Source organism: Hippocampus guttulatus, chromosome 11, assembly GCF_054856545.1.
Source record: "Hippocampus guttulatus isolate MCC_2025c chromosome 11, RoL_Hgut_1.0, whole genome shotgun sequence".
In the NCBI taxonomy this organism is placed as follows: domain Eukaryota; kingdom Metazoa; phylum Chordata; class Actinopteri; order Syngnathiformes; family Syngnathidae; genus Hippocampus; species Hippocampus guttulatus.
In genome coordinates, this window is record NC_141271.1 from 20597223 (window position 1) to 20613275 (window position 16053).

The 16053-nt window shown below is 47.6% G+C and overlaps 4 protein-coding genes across 4 annotated transcripts in view; 3 read left to right on the top strand and 1 right to left on the bottom strand.

The window, feature by feature from the left end:
- Nucleotides 1-213: 213 nt before the first annotated feature.
- Nucleotides 214-8286, top strand: cops8 (COP9 signalosome subunit 8). Its single transcript, XM_086124558.1, has 7 exons — nt 214-362; nt 683-753; nt 827-875; nt 1117-1249; nt 7249-7356; nt 7443-7505; nt 8122-8286. Exons 1-7 carry the CDS (start codon nt 291-293, stop codon nt 8199-8201), a joined length of 576 nt encoding a protein of 191 aa, XP_085980684.1. The 5' UTR covers nt 214-290; the 3' UTR covers nt 8202-8286.
- trim63b (tripartite motif containing 63b) lies at nt 2929-4501 on the top strand. The gene has a single exon (XM_086124532.1). The coding sequence runs from the start codon at nt 2958-2960 to the stop codon at nt 4161-4163; it is 1206 nt and encodes a 401-aa protein (XP_085980658.1). The 5' UTR covers nt 2929-2957; the 3' UTR covers nt 4164-4501.
- Nucleotides 8287-9555: 1269 nt separating the features above from the next.
- Nucleotides 9556-16053, top strand: part of mlphb (melanophilin b) — a 90048-nt gene continuing 83550 nt past the window's right edge. The window contains exons 1-2 of the mRNA XM_086123997.1: nt 9556-9696; nt 12267-12425. The gene's annotated coding sequence lies outside the window, so the exon portion shown is untranslated. The remainder of the gene's footprint in view (nt 9697-12266; nt 12426-16053) is intronic.
- Nucleotides 13637-16053, bottom strand: part of col6a3 (collagen, type VI, alpha 3) — a 55860-nt gene continuing 53443 nt past the window's right edge. Inside the window, exons 59-65 of the mRNA XM_086124005.1 lie at nt 15938-16043; nt 15775-15830; nt 15402-15668; nt 15215-15295; nt 14832-14897; nt 14511-14696; nt 13637-14399 (exon numbers count right to left, since the gene is read on the bottom strand). Of these exons, the coding sequence (XP_085980131.1) occupies nt 14359-14399; nt 14511-14696; nt 14832-14897; nt 15215-15295; nt 15402-15668; nt 15775-15830; nt 15938-16043 (803 nt within the window). The 3' untranslated portion in view covers nt 13637-14358. The remainder of the gene's footprint in view (nt 14400-14510; nt 14697-14831; nt 14898-15214; nt 15296-15401; nt 15669-15774; nt 15831-15937; nt 16044-16053) is intronic.

The window sequence follows — 16053 nt, forward strand, 5'->3', positions numbered from 1 at the left end:
ATGGATGATGATGATTTCAGTCTCTTGCGTGAAACAATCGAGTGTTGAGCGTAATCTGTAAAATTAATCGGTGGCCTACTGCCACCATCAGTGATTGTGGGTATTTATTTGTCTCTTTTCGTTTCATAAAGGGAAAGCTTTGACGAGGTTGTGGTATCCAAGCACCAAACACTTTTACAATTCCTACGAGCTCTCCGTCAAGTACTTCCGGGTCACCTCGCTCGCTTCAGGAAGCAAAGTGAAGTTGCTCAGCGAAAACAAGAATCGGAAGAGGGTTAATCTTCCTCATCATGCCTGCTGCGGTGATCATGGAAGAAAACTATGACAAATTATTAGAGCAGTGTGAAGCTCAAGAGCTCGAGGTATGTCACGAGAAATGTTCGAGTCTTTTCAGTGATGTGCGTGATGTTCCTGATACTTGAGCTTGGAACAGCATCTGACCCGATCTGGTGCTAACGTAATAAAGCTAATGGCACCCGACTAACGGATTAACAATACTGTATCGACACACTTTCAGCGTTTAACGGAATATATCGTTGCTTTTGCCCTTGTTACATCTTGTATGTTGGTTGAGCAGGAGTTCAGCAACGCGTTGACGGGTGGCATAGTTGTGGTGGGCGGATCAATCTTAAAGTCGCTGTCATAGTTACTTTACTTCTATATTGTTGTTTTGTTCCAACAGGCACCAGGAGGCATTACGACCCCTCAAGTTTATGCTCAACTTCTGGCACTCTATTTACTACATAATGACATGTAAGTTGCGTGTATCATATAAAAAAACGATGCAGTACGTTTGTTTATTGACGTGTCCTTGTGCGTTGTACAGGAATAATGCCAGGTACCTTTGGAAGCGGATTCCCCAGGCAATAAAAGCGGTAAGATCCGTCTCTCCATCAATTTCACCAGTGTAAACAAAGAAAGTTTATTTCAGACCGTTTCTCGTGGCTAAAATGTATCTTATTTTATATTTTTAATGATGCTAATTTATTACATTGCATGTTCCTATTCTACATTTGTCTTTTACATTAGCTCTCTAAACCAGGTCGTGCTTTATGCTTGTGGGTGAACTCCCAATGGTTACGACATTCAAAGTTGCTTTTTCTTAATCATACTCAGGCAAATCCTGAATTAGCAGCAATCTGGACAGTTGGCCAGCACATTTGGCAACGGGATTTCCCCGGGATCTACACATCTATTGCATCTTATCAGTGGTCGGAAAACATTCTCCCAGTAATGGAGGCCCTTCAAGGTATGTCTTGCGTCGTTGGCAATGGGACAATGTGTCCGTATCACAATACACATGCACGCCTTTTTAATGTTTTACAAACCCAATTGCAATGGAGTTGGGACGTTGTATTTGACTAAAATAAAAAGAGGAAACTCCTTAGGTTTAAGGTTTCTTTTTCTGGACAAAGGTCTTTTTTTTTGTTTTTGCGGGGGGGTGAAGAGAAAAACTCTTGCTGACAGTTTTGGCTGTTGCTTCAGCCTTCAATGCTTCCTGGTGACGCAACAGCCGAATCCATCATAGCGCCCTGTTCAACCCTGTTTAATTGAATACATTAGACAGTATATTTCATATTAAAACTGATGGACTTCATTGCTTTTAGAAATGTTTTGTGCATTCGGCATGCGTTGATTGTATTCGCCAGCAGGGGGCGCCAATTGAACACTGCTTCAAGACAGTTAGGGAGCCATGGGAAATAAGAGAAAACATTTTTTTTTTTTAAATCCAGCTTTCAGCACCACCTCCAGTTTCATTTCACAAACCGTAAAGCTTTATCTTATCATGTATTTCGCATTCACATGTTTTTTTTATCTATACTTTGGAACATTTGCATCATGTGACGTTCACTTGTGCAAGCGTTTTAATAATAGCATCTCCGTCATGTTTACGGGGGCCGCCTCGTGTTGATGTGCCAGTGTGCGGAAGCTGACGTACGCTTTGTCACAAGACAGTTTGTGGAACTCGCAGGAAGATAATTGCCGGTGGACACCTTGACAGATGTGAGGCAAAAGGTTTCACTCTGCAATGACGAGTCGACAAAGCTGGCTGAAGGCTTCAGCTATGCTTGTTTCTTTCAATGCTCATGGTAGAGGGTGGACCGATGCACGTTAAACAATAAAACAGCAACAGATTTTAGTGCTTTAGAATAGATCCATTTGACACACAATACAACAAAAGTGACACAAACGTTAGCTTTGAATTCAATTTTATGATGCTGCATATTGACTAAACTAAAAAAAAAAAAAAAAAAAGGACTAAAGTGTCATGGGGTGTACAGGGTTCAGCAACTGCGACGTATATTGTGTTTTACAGTAATACTCAACTGTGTTCATAATTTGATATGTACCTGTGGTGAAAAGTCAAGCGTGGAGAGCCTCTGTCACCGAAATTGAATGGCACCGCTTTATTGTTTATTGTTTCCTGTCTTTGTAACAATTTGCTTCTTTCTTGACAATGTGTCGTCACCCAACAAAGAGCCGCAGTTTTTTCATTGCAGCTAGTCGGTCGATGTTTCATGCTCAGTCACTTGGTTTGCGACGGAGAGTCTCTTACTGTAATTTTGTCCACAATGGTCCATTGCAGTCACGGTGGACCGCGTCCCTCGGTGTGCGCCGATATTCTTTTCACGAAAAATATATTTTGAATCGGTCATCTTAGATCGAGAAGCAAAATAAGTTTTGTTGCGAAATTGTTTGTCTCGGGTTAACATAGAGACGCACAAACAAACAAGCCGACGGACGTATGACAGCATCTGCTTCACACGATGTACACTTGCTTGTTTTGCGTCCAGTCACATGCACCCTGTTTATTTCTCTGTTCGTCCACCATGTCCACCTCTCACTTTGGATGCCGCGCACAGCCAACTGGGACATGTGACACTTGCTGCAATGGGGAGGCGGGGGTGGGTCATTTCTGTGAAAAGTTCGACGGGCCGGCCAGCAAGCAGGCAGGAATGTGCGCTTTGGTTGGTCGGATCAAGTGTCACCAGCTGGAAGGGAGGCGGTATAAAGGACGGCGCCGCCGGTTCACCGGCCAGAGTAGATCTATAAGTGAGCAAGCGCACCGCCAGGCGAAGGGAGCGTCCGCTGTCATTCATTTCAAAAAGAAGCCGGACATTTTCTTTTCCATGGACGTCCAGAGGACCGGATCCTTGGTTCGCCCGCCGAGCCCAATGGACAGCCTGGAGAAGCAGCTGAGCTGCCCCATCTGTCTGGACATGTTCACCAAGCCGGTGGTCATCCTGCCGTGCCAGCACAACCTGTGCCGCAGCTGCGCCAGCGACCTCTACGACTCGCGCAACCCCTACCGCTTTTCCGGCGGCGTCTTCCGCTGCCCCACGTGCAGGTTCGAGGTGGTGCTGGACCGCCACGGCGTCCACGGGCTCCAGCGGAACCTGTTGGTGGAGAACATCATCGACATCTACAAGCAGCAGGTGGAAGTGAGCGGCGGCGGCAACACGGAACCCTCCCTGAAGCCCAAAGAGTCCAAAGAGCCCAAGTGCCAGGAGCACCAAGACGAGAGAATCAACATCTACTGCAAAACCTGCCAGACCCCCACGTGCTCCATGTGCAAAGTGTTTGGGCAGCATCAAGACTGCGAGGTGGCGCCTCTGGAGAGCGTCTACCAGATCCAGAAGGGCGAACTGAGCAACGCCATCGACAGCCTGGTGGCCAGCAACGGGCGCCTGCAGTCGCTGCTCATCCAGATGGAAGACGCTTGCCGCGCCGTGCAGGAAAACGCCCAGCGCGCCAAGCAAGGCCTCTCCGAACGCTTCGACCTGCTCTACGCCGTCCTGGAGGAGCGCAAGACCGTCCTCCTGGAGCAGATCGGCAAAGAGCAAGACGAGAAGGTGGCCCAGTTGCGGGCGCTGTCCCAGCGCTACGGCGAGCGACTCCAAGCCAGCACCGACCTCACCGAGTCGGCCGTCCGGGCGCTGGAGCAGAGCGGCGCCGCCGAGTTTCTGGTGGCGGCCAAGGGCCTCATCACGCAGACCAAAGACGCGGCCAAGGGCTCCATGGGCGAAGAGCGGCCCGAGCCGGGTTTCGAGAAGATGGATCATTTCGCGGTGGCGACCGAGCACGTCGAAGCGGTGCTGGCGAAAATGGACTTTGGCTCGGACGACGAAGATGATGAGGAGGACGAGGAAGAAGAGGAATGATGGAAAATCAAGTGTTGCCGGACTTATGCGCTTGTGAAGGTGTTCTGACGAGAGTATGGCAGGGACACGATACCGAGTGTTGCGGGGATGTGGGCTAGCGTCACTCGCCAGTACTTTCAGTGCAATATTTAACATCACTGGTGAATACGTAACTTTCCTTTTTATACTTTTGTACTTCTGGATCACTTGAATGTTGGCGTCAAGTTTAGAATGGCGATCGTCAAAGATGTGTTGCTTTTATTTCAAACGTAGCGGGTGGTTATAGCGATCTCTCACTTTGTCTTGGTTGACTTCCTTGGACTTGAATGGAACCCCAAATAAAGCTGCATGACATTCAATTGTGAACCGTCTTTATTGTCGGCTCAAAGAGTCGCCCGTTCGAGAAGCGTCCATTGTTCTTTTGAAGTGTTTCCATCAGATCGCGTCCGCCGCGCTCTCGGCCCGCATTTAAAAATAAAGGCATTGCCATGCGCCCCCTGCTTTGCCTTTGCCGGTGAAATCGGGGGGCTATTTTTAAGAGGTGAGAGGGTGAGAAGTGATCGCTGCCCTAGAATAGACTGCCAGAGAAGGACAGGCCGGGTCCTGTTGCCCCCCCACCCCTTCCACGCACCTCCCCGATAAAACCGCCGCTCTTCCACTTGGACATCTTTTCTGTATGTTACACATACGTACAGCACATTTGACAATAAAGTTGTGTTCAATTCAATTTAATTTTCTCAGCCCAACTCTGGATCGTCGGAAAGGCCGACGCAGTTGCCGCTCTAGTCATCGCCGCGGGGTCGGGAGGCCGCGATAAAAATACACGTCTGCTTGAGGACCGGGTTACAGAAAGCCCCTTGAGATGACCCGCTTGGCTTGATTGCTCACTCGTTCTCATCCGTTTCCAATGTGCAGCTTCAAAATGGCTCCAGCGTCGCGAGCGCTTTCATGAATAACCCGTCGGGTCATGTTGCTGGTCGAATTGACCTGGTTTAAAAAACAAACAAACAAACAAAAAAGGAGCTAAAGATGGCGGCCCGGTGGTTAGCGCGGCGACCTCACAGTACAGAGGTACCGGGTTCAGTTCCAGCTCCGGCCTTCCTGTGTGGTGTTTGGATGTTCTCCCGGGGCCTGCGTGGGTTTTCTCTGGGTACTCCGGTTTCCTCCTACATTCCAAAAACGTGATTGAACACTCTGAATTGTCCCGAGGCGTGAGTGTGAGCGCGTATGGTTGTTCCGCTCTGTGTGCCCTGCGATTGGTTGGCAAGCGGTTCAGGGTGTCCCCCGCCTACTGCCCGAAGACGGCTGGCATAGGCTCCGGCACCCCCGCGACCCTTGTGAGGATAAAGCGGATCGGAAAATGGATGGATCCAAAGATATTTCATTAAAAAAAAAACACACCATATCATAAAACGTCCTCTGCAATCCTTACTTTGAACTTTTCCTTGGTTCACGCAAGTGTCGGTACCCACCTGTCAATGAAAGTACATCACAAAAACATTGTCGCCAAAGTGTTGTGGCTTGCCAATACGCATCTTAATTTCAGCAAAATTCCACTCTCGTCACTTTCAAGTTCTTTAAATGCCGATTCTTTTTTGCCCGTGCCACACGTACTAATGTCAAGGACGGCCTAGCGACAGCCGGCTCACTTATTTTCCGGCTGCCGCTTTGCTATCTGTCACATGCTGTGTTGAACTTGGCCCGCGTGCAAAGAAATCTCAAGACTATCCAGGTCGTCCGGAGCCAAAATATACCGCCCCGGTGTCAGGAACTCGGCTTGCAGTTGCGCTTCACGGCTCCTCCAACGGGGGCCTTCGGCGTCGTCGTCGTGTTCGCGACACGGTGCGTGGTTCTCTTTGCTTGACGTGTAGTTTTCCGTGAAACTTCAACGGGAAGGGGCAATAAACAACTTGAAGCAAGCGCTTGGCCTCCTTTTTGGAAACACTTTTACTCTGGGCCAAAACTGCTCCTTGTTGTGAAGTTAGCACCCACCGAAGAGTACTAGATAGTTTTATACCGTCATTATGGCCTAAAATGATTTTATCAGACAAATCTTTGCTGTCGTAATGACAGCAAAGATGTTCTGACTTGCACGTTGCTGTCGGATTGGATTTGTGTTAGCCGTTAACGTAGCGGGAGCCACTCAAACGAGATTAATATTCCGTTTCAACAGAAGCACGCGAAACACGGATGAGATATTATAACATAAGCAGGACAACCGGATTGACTAAATGATCAAAACTCATCAAGTGTTGACAGCAAAACGGCGAGCGAGAGAGAGAGAGAGCGCGGACGGGAAGTTTGCTGGGCGGGACGATGGGAAAAACAGTCTTGGCCAATCTTGGGACTTCTCCTCCCAGCTGTCTTTTCTCATCCGACCATGTTATTGTCACGGCTGCTGCCCGCCGCGCTTCACACAAGTGGGGGTGTTGATACACATAAGCAAGGTTGCTAGGACACCAAAAACGCGGGGCCGCAACCCCCCCGAGGCATTCGGGTGAGAGCTGCCGGAGGCACTGAGCGCATTTTGCCTCGTGGCCCCCTTCGCACTTCACTCTTATTCTCCCCCCCCCCCAGCCTGACGTTGTTTGGGAAGATAACGCTGGGCACCTTTGACATTTGAGATGCTCTACCCCCGGGGGTGCTCAAATGGAGGCCCACGAGCCCTAAGTGGCCCACGCGCTGTGGCCCCTCCATTCATTAAAATAATTGCAATAATATATATTTTTTTCCTCTTTGCAACCTAGCACATATTTTGTCCTCATTTAAAATGGCCTCTTTCCTCTGTGGCCACTAATTGCACGAATGAAAAATTACAGGCAGCCTCCATCCATAAAAACCCGTGGAGCCATAACACTGCCACTGACACTGGAATAATTAAAAAAAAAAAGCTATCCATGAAAAAAGTTGGGACATGTGACAGATATTAAAAGACGGCATGATGTCTAAAAGATGTTCCAATGGAATGGAAATATCGGTGTGCATACTTGTTTTGCCGCCAATACAATTACACTGTCACAATTTCATTTTGCCTTTTCATCAGATCGACAATTTACGAATGGGGTTGGCCGACACTTTGGTCATCGCTCTTCCTTTTGCTTTGCAGAGAGCACGCGACAAAGGGCCCACGGCCTCGTGGCGCAGGCGTACACTTCCATCACCGTTGAAGATTTCGCCGCCTTTGTGGGCTACTCGGTGGAAGAGGCCGTCAAAGGTAAGCGGCGACAACGAGCGCCGCGCGCCAGACGAATGATGCATTTGGGGAGTTGCGAAAACATTTTTTTTTTGTCTCGACTGAAGGTGTGGTGAGCCAGGGCTGGCAGGCGGACCCCGCCACCAGGATGGTGATGCCTAAAAAGCCAGGTAGGTGGCGCACTTGGGAGTTTTAAGCGGGGCTGACATTTTCACAGCCAAGCTTCCGCTGCTTTATTTTCCCGAGGCCAGAAGCGTCGTGCTAGTAAGCGAGGGAAAACGGCAAAAGTTGAGACATTAGTGTGAATGATCAGGAATGTGAGCAAATTACCGATGCGATACAAGAACATGTAAAGCACTCGTGAGCAAGGAAGGAAGGCCAAGCTGCACTTTGCCCTCTCCCAGACAATTTTCTTTTTTTTAAGACGTACTGTCACATGTCTTCATTTCTGTGAACCAATGAGGAACATCTGCTGCGCACATGTTCAACAGGCTCCTTCCCCCACCGATCAACTAAATCGCTTGAGAGAAAAAAAAAAATCTGTCTGTTTGGGTTAACCTAAAGCGACGCCCCGCTACTCTTTCGAGTCAACCCAGTCACCTCCGCGGCGTGAACGAGACACGGGTGCCGTTGAGATCATTTGCGGATGTTGACACCCGAGTTGAAACACGTGGCGGGCCGTAGTGGCGAGTTAAAATCGGGAGAAATGTAAAAGGCGGATGACTCAATGGACGTCGCCCCCACCTCAGCTCACCATCACCGTTTTTTTTTTTTTTGTCTGCGCAGATCCTCCCCCTGTTTCGTCGGTTCCCAATGAGCAGCAGTTGGCCAGACTCACCGACTACGTGGCTTTCCTGGAGAACTGATAAACCCTCTCAACCGTTTCTTCTTAGATTTGTGTCGACTCACCACCGTGCGTGCATCATCTTATGATAAAAACCCCAAAACGCTGTGGTGTGATTATGATTTCTGTTTATGCGTACCATCAGTGTCCTTGCTCCATCTCTTGCGACAGTACTTTACATTATCAGCTGTGTGGTGTTTAGCTGGAGTCTTGCGAGCCTGAGTGTGCACATTTTCCTCAGTGAATTGACCATTTTAAAAATGTGGTGATGGCGCTTACAGTTTGGTGATGCAATTCTGAGAAAACTCTGTTTCCCCAGAAATATACTGTATATCGTTATATAACTCTCTCTCTATATATATATATATATTTTTTTTTGCTCGGCAAAACTGTTGTCAGGGGTACTTTTCTTCCTAACTTTGCACGAGGGTGTTTTGATGTCCCACGGAACTTGTGCTGCCCTTTCTCCCAGTGTATCTTTTGACATTTGGAAAGTGCTTTTCATCTATACATAGTCGTATGTTTATGTGCGTATGTACGGACTCGTGTGTATTGGCCCATGCCTGCGCGGCCATGTGTTGAACAAGCACCACGGGCCTTCTTGACGGTGCACATGCCAGCGGCGGTGTGAGCGTGAGAAGTTACCCGACTCCCTGCCGGCCTTGGAAGATGTCTGCCAGGACTTAATTTGCTTTCTTGCAACACGTGCCCATGAGCGGATAAACATATCGGACCGGATGATTTGAGGAAGCTGAACTTTTACCTGGCTGTTTTTTTGCATGTATTTTTTGAACCTGTAAGGGAAGCCAGATATCAAAATAAGAGAACAAAAATGGTTAAAAAAAAACACGAGTTGGAAGTATTTTTTGTTTTACATTTGTAAGTTGAGGGGTTCGTGGGTTTTTAGTGGATAGCTATAACTAAAGAATGGGCAAAAGGAGAGATGGAATCATTTGAAAGCAGCCTTTAATTTTTCATCCGCAACTCCCGAACGAACACTCCTCTTTCCGGTCACAAAACACTTCCTGTTTCTCTTCAGCCAATCAGACGCAAGCAACGTAAGAATGTTTCAACAATTATTAAACAGAATATAATTTAGGCAGTTATACCATAAAAGTATATAATGCTCAAATATAAAATGAAAATAATAATTTAACATAAGCTTACACATTTGAAAATAACTCATCGACGGATCCCCAGACATGACATAGCAACATTTAAAAAACGTATTTGTACACACGCTGTAACTATTATGTACGCACGAGGAAGCACTTTGTGGGCACGAACTAACAAAAAAAAATATATAGAGAGATTTTTTTTTTCTCCAAATGTCATGTCTGGGGCTCCGTACTCACTCGCCATTTTTAGTATCCAGATTGTGGAACATAAAAAGCACATAATATAGGTATCTAGAAGTCAAGTCACATTGTGCACACGTTAATGCACCGTGCAGCCACTTGGTCAACGTGCGAAGAGGACCTGGAAGAACGCCCAGCCAATGTCGTAAAATGGTGCAGGTACGTACCACGCGACCTAATGCGCACCTGTCACCCGTTGAATTGAATTGAAGTGGATGACGCTCCGGAAAGCTATCGAGATTGTTGACCATTGGGCAACCACGTGCCAACCGTCAAACGTGGCGACATCAAAATGAAACGTCACGCGGTGCCTTGCCGTTGACCGTTTGTTGAAGTGACATCAAACTCACTGCGTCACTCATGTCGTGTTTTGGGGCTGAAGGAAGAGGCACAGCCGCTTGCAGCCACAGAGGTACGCGCGTTAAACGCATTCGACGTGTTTTGGTGCAAATTGAAAGATTGTTGGCGATCGACCACCACGCCAAGCGTCCACGTGTGACGCCAAAGTTACTTTGGGGACATTTTAAAGCGTTTTAATGCGAGGGTGCAATCGGCGAGGTCGTCTGAAAGACAAGCCGACTTGGGGTCCGGCTGGCGGGAGCTGTTTATATCGCCACTGAGTAACCCGATTCACCCAAACAAATTGACACGTTATGATGATGATTAAAATCCATCGAGGCAATGTTGGGAATGTTTGTTTTGAAATGAAGACATGCCTCTTGCTGCGTCCACGATAACTTCCTTGAACTTCCTCGCAGTGGGAGGGAAGGTTGGTCGGCGTGAGTGGCAAAACCGGGCTTCGGAAATGGCTACAATGACGCTACACCAAAAAACTGTTGCTGGAATTGAGGTCAGGGTTCGAGAGAATAAAAAATGCTCTCAATAAATATAAACATGAATAAACAAATGAATGCAGTAAATTGTTAGGCCTTTGGTCTGTGCCCACAAGTCTGAAAATGACCCAGTGGTGACCTCACTTATTTAATAAAAAAAGACGACCTCCACTTGATAGCGTGGCCCGGAGTCCACACTCTTGTGTGTCAAATGGGAAACGGTAGAGGGCGCTCTTGTGCAATTATCGGCGCCGTGTCGTCCCGGGAGACTTGCACCAAAAGTCGCTGCATGAGGAACGCGGGTATATATTTCGAAAGCTACAATGAAAGGGAAAAAAAACCCCACACAAATTTTAGAAATAAATACATTCAAACATTAAAACAACACTTGTGACAGTACTGCATGGCAAGGCAGGTTTATTTAGAAAGCGCATTGCAGGCACTGCGCTTCACATCATTAAGAAGCACAGCATTTACAAACAAGAGTGAAAGAAATTTAAAGTAAAGAACTAAACAGTAGCTTGCTAAAATGACTAAAAGAATGTACAGCTCCAGAAAAAGATTTAGAAAACATTGATTTTTAAACATGCCGAAAAAGATCCCGCTCATCGGTCGGCGTGTGTTTCCGCTCGTCTGATTGGGAGTTGTTTAATGTGTGGGTCCCACATCCACACAGTGAAAATGTTTCCATGTGGCAAACAAGATGAGTCATAAGCATGAGACCGAGGAGGACGTGGGAGACTCGGACGAGAGCGGAGATGAGAAAAAGATGGAGCAGCAGAAGAAGGCAGGCAGGGGAGTCCGTCAGAGAAGGGGAAGGGGGGCTGCGAGGGTCCGGTAGGAGCCACAGAAAAGTGGTGGGTGGGAGGCGACATTGCAGAGCCGTTACCTTCCAGTCGCTCGGTGAAATGAGTCAAACGTTGTCGGCCGCCAATTGGAGCCGGTGAACCCATGCAACTAAATCATCAGAATCCGTCCACTCCAGTCACTAAATCAATACGATCACATCATCTCCTCCGCCGCGTGACCCGTGAATATTTGAAGTCAGGAAACCGATCCCGATGAATGTCTGCCAACCTGCTGAGTCAACAGCGAGACTGCTCGTTCAAGTTAGCAAACTTTGACAAAGTAGAACCTAATCCCGGAGTTCCCTTGGGGGAGCTCTGGAATTCACCCAAACTGGCCGCTTCAAAGCAAAACGTGGGACTTCCTGTTCAATTTCATGCCAGGGTGCCTGAAAATTGTCCGTGCATCCTTTTGTGATAGCCATTCCTCTTTTTGATTGATCACTGAAATTGCTGACTGGGCCGATTAAAAAAAAAAAAAAATTCCTCTGAACTTTCCAAACGCTTGTGAGTCACTTTCACCAGACTCCAAATGCATGCACTTGACTAAATAAGTGTGTGTGTGTGTCGGGGGAGCGGGCGGGGGTGTCCGTTTGTTCGGTTAACACTGGTCGCCTCTGCTGGAGCTTTGGAAATCGCTGGAGTGAATTGACCAGCTTACTGCCGCTCAAATGTGAAAGTCATTTGGAGCCCCCTCGACTTTTACGGCTCTTCTTGGAAAGACGCAATGCCAGCAGCGTTAGTCATCGTGAGGAGGGCTGCACGTGTGCTGCATTAGCACTTTGGTTTGGGCTACAGAGCGAGAAATAAAACCCACTGAAGGACCACAAGCGCTCATTGCTAATCACCAGAGAAGTCAACCACCACCACGACATCCTCATTGGAATCACCTTGAAATTGTCCACAATGGCACCATTTTTTTGATGCTTTTTCGTCATGCTCGATACTCCCAATGTTCTTTCTGGTCTCATGCTGAGTAAAATTCAAGCCCGTGTCAGCGATATCCATCCAAGACACTTATTAAAGTGTCTGGGTTTTTTTTCTTCCACAGGGACCGGCTGTGTGTGGCTTACAACTCGGACCAAACTTTCTGACACCGGGCAGCACGCTTTGCTCTCTTGAGATTTCATGGTACCTTTCGCCGATTCAAGACACCCTGTGCCGGGAGTAGCAAAGCAGCCCCGAGTCATAAACACCTTCGTCTTTCACGGTAAGCACATCACAGGACATTGAGTGTGAGTCTCCTTTTCAAAGTGATTTTTCCTTTCTTACTTTCGAGCCAGAGTTGAGATGTTAACTGAATGGGGAATAATACAGGAAACGAGGAGTTTATTGCGCTAGTATTTCAGCATCCCTACAGATGTAACATCTGGAAAAAACGCTTCGTTAAAAAAAAAAAGACATCCGCTACTCACTTGGCTGGAAAAATTTAGTTGGCTTGACTTTTTAGAAGTGTGATGACATACCACATTTTAGGCTGAGGACTCTCATGGATCATCCAATTTAAAAAAAAAAAAAAAAAAAAAAAAAAAAAAAATACCCTGTGTTGGATTCGTGGGGGTCGGGACTTTGTCCAGATAAAAGTACTACAAAAAGGTAGAAGACATTTCACCGCTCAAAACCGTTCACGCGACAAGGACAGCACCAGCCCGAGTTGGTGCGGAACGCTCAACTATCGAAGCTCCAAGTTGGAGGGAAGCTCCACATGGTGTCGTGAGACGCGGCTGGGATGAGAACCACCACCTCCAAATCCGAGACCAGATGCCAGGTGGCCACCGTGGGCAAAATGTGTTGTTCAATTTCCCAAAGGGCTGTGAAGACTTGGACCAAGTGGCTCGGGAGAGGAAAGTCTGGGCTTCCATGCTCAAGATGCTTCCCCGCTACCGGAACCTGATAAGCGGAAGAAGATGGATGCATCGTTTGGATATGAAAGTTGACCAACACTCACTATTCCAATTCAAACTACTCTTGGGTTATTCCTTGATTCTTTCCTTTTGGAGACACGGTACATATTTTGTTGAGTTTGTCTTCTATTTTGGGCAATGTTGGAGAATGCGACGATGGAACGCGACAAGTTGTCAACCAAGTGCACTGACCAAACGTCACGCGGTGCATTTGTGCAGCTGCGGCAAACCAGACAAACAAGCTCACCCGTCAACACGACGGGCTCCTTTCGAGTCTCGCCCACCGACGCAAAGTCCTCCTCGACGGCCGAGCGTCAAATGACAGCGAGAGGAACAGAAGACGCGACGACGATGATGTCACTCTGCTGCATTTTGCCAAACGAGTTCACTTTGGTGACGTTGCTTATGTTGATCGAGTGAAGAAGAGAAAGTTTGTGGGCATAAAAATCGGTGTCTCCCGAAGAGCAGGGCCCATTGATATCTTCCCACCGGGGCGAAAAAAAACAGAAGGTGAATGTTTATTAGAAAGTCTGTTTTATTTTGTGTTCTTTAGTCCGATGAAACACAAGCTTCAGTAAATGAACCAAAAACAAAGACAGCTCAACAAATACATTCTATCTTGAGATTGCTTTGGTATGTTTGAGGCAGTGGATCAAGAAGTGCACTTCATGGCTTTGCATTCGAGCGCTTTGCGAGCAATTTAATACAAGACTCGTGTTGACTTTTTGTGTGCGGATTCCGTGGCTACAAAAAACAAAAAGAACAACCCACAAAAACGATTACACGGACATCAAAATGACAAGCCAAAAGCCAATTGGTGAACGTGGAGTGTGCAACCCAACAAAAGAAGCTTGGTGAAAGTGAGTCATGCAAGTCCTGAATGTATGAAACATACTTTGCCGCACGACGAACGATCTGACAACTTGACTGTACAAAACAAAATGCACATTATAACCATCTGCAAAACAAACACCTTGAGTAGCACCAGTAGATTTATAAAAAAAAAAAAAAAAAAAAAGACAAAAAAATCAATTCATGCGGCAATTGCTGTTACTTTTCATTTGTGATGGGGGAAATTAAAAAAAAAACCAAAAATTGACATGATCGGCTGAAGATATTGGGGCGGGGTCAAGTCCATTGGTGTGGAATCCAGTGCAGCCTCCATTCGTACAGTATGACCAGTGTGGATTGTTCTCCTCAAAACACGGGTAAAGGCTGGCCACGGGTGCGATCCGTCCCCTATGTGCTTAGCGAAGCCATCACCCCTTGCTTGATGGGCGCTGCGGACAAATGGACAAGGTCACGGAGATGGCACAGAACAAGACCGCTCGATTACCAAGCCCAACTTTATTCCCAAGGTTGTGGCGTGCGCGTGTGCGTCGTCCTCCTACCTGGTTTCCCACAAGCCTTGGCGCACTGTTCATGCGTGTCGAAGCGATTCTGGTTCCCGCCGCAGCCTCCGTACCAGAAGCGCGCGCAGGTCTTGCTGGGGGCATCGTAGTGCCACTTGAGGACGAACTTGGCGCACGTGCCCTCCTCCTTGGGCAGCTGGCAAATATCCACGGCTGTGGAGGCCGCTGTTGATAAACCAAATACAGTTATTGTCAGTCATTTCCGTTAAAAAAAAAAAAATATATATATATATATTTGAAATCGGAAGGCGTGATTATGAGAGGGTTCACGTCAAGCAAGAGAAAGTTTGGGGATCTAACCTGGAGCCAGGTGGAGCTCCGCTGTGTCCACTTGCTGCTGCTTAGGCTCAGGCTCCAGCACTGTGACTACGGCACACACATTGGAACAAAGTGTGTTTTTCTCCCACTTTTTTGTCGATTGTCGATTTTTCTTGTCATTGTTAATATTATTTCTTAACTGTATTTTCCGCCAAGATTGTTTTTGATCATGTGTCCTTATTTTTGTAACTATTAAGCGTAAGTATTTTGGACCGATATTTTCAAGTGTATTTGTTCAAAATCAGTCAATCAATCAATCAATATTTCCGGGATACAAGACGTTGTCATGAAATTTCCGTTCTTGAAATGGAACCCTTTCTGAACGGAGCAAAGCGATGGCGTATCCCAAGGTTAGGCCCGCTTACCCGTGTCCGGTTTGTCCAGTGGCCTGTTGACCGCGGCGGTGATGACCCGGCTGTTGATGAGTGGCCGCTGCGCCGCTGCCTCTGTCCGTGACACAAGCGACAAGGTTCATCCTCTGCTGCCAGAGCCTCATTCAAACATGCGCGAGGGAACAATAAGTCGGGGGATGCGCAAATTTTGCCGACTGACTGGTGGTGACGACGCCTTTGTGGGTGGCGAGCACGTGGCCGTCGACGCCGTGGCCCGTCACCACGGCGTGGTACGTCTGCCCGCTTTCCAGCTTGTCCAAGGAAAGCTCGGACGCCGACACGTTGGTCTTGACGGCCAAGGCGTGGTCGCGCAGTCGCGTCACCGTCACTTGGAAGTAGACGAAATTCTTGGGGTCCGGGTTGCTCCAACGCAACTTGAAGCCGCTGCGGGTCACGTTGGACACGTGAAGCTCCTCCGCGTCCACCGCTGAGCGCAAAACGGGGCAGGCGAGCAGGATTTGAGCGGTGGAAGACGGACGGTACCGCTGACAATAAAAATCGTTTTTTTTGTGTTTGCAAAAAATGGAGCTTACCTTTGTGCTTTACTGGATGAGTTTCTTGCTGGTTTTCGTGATGCTTTGTCTGGCTCCTGTGAAGGAGAGGATCACGTGGAAAAGTGAGGAAGATGATCATTTTGCTGATCATGCAAAAAAAAAAAAAAAAAAAAGCGAGAGAAGCAACAAAACAAGAACTCACTGGGGTTGGCGCGCCAAAGTGGTGAAAGGGTTTTTTAAGGGCTGGTCGCTCTGGAACCACTTGCAGTGTTTGGACACTTCGGGGGACATGAAGAAAGCGTTTTCAACTGCAAAGGA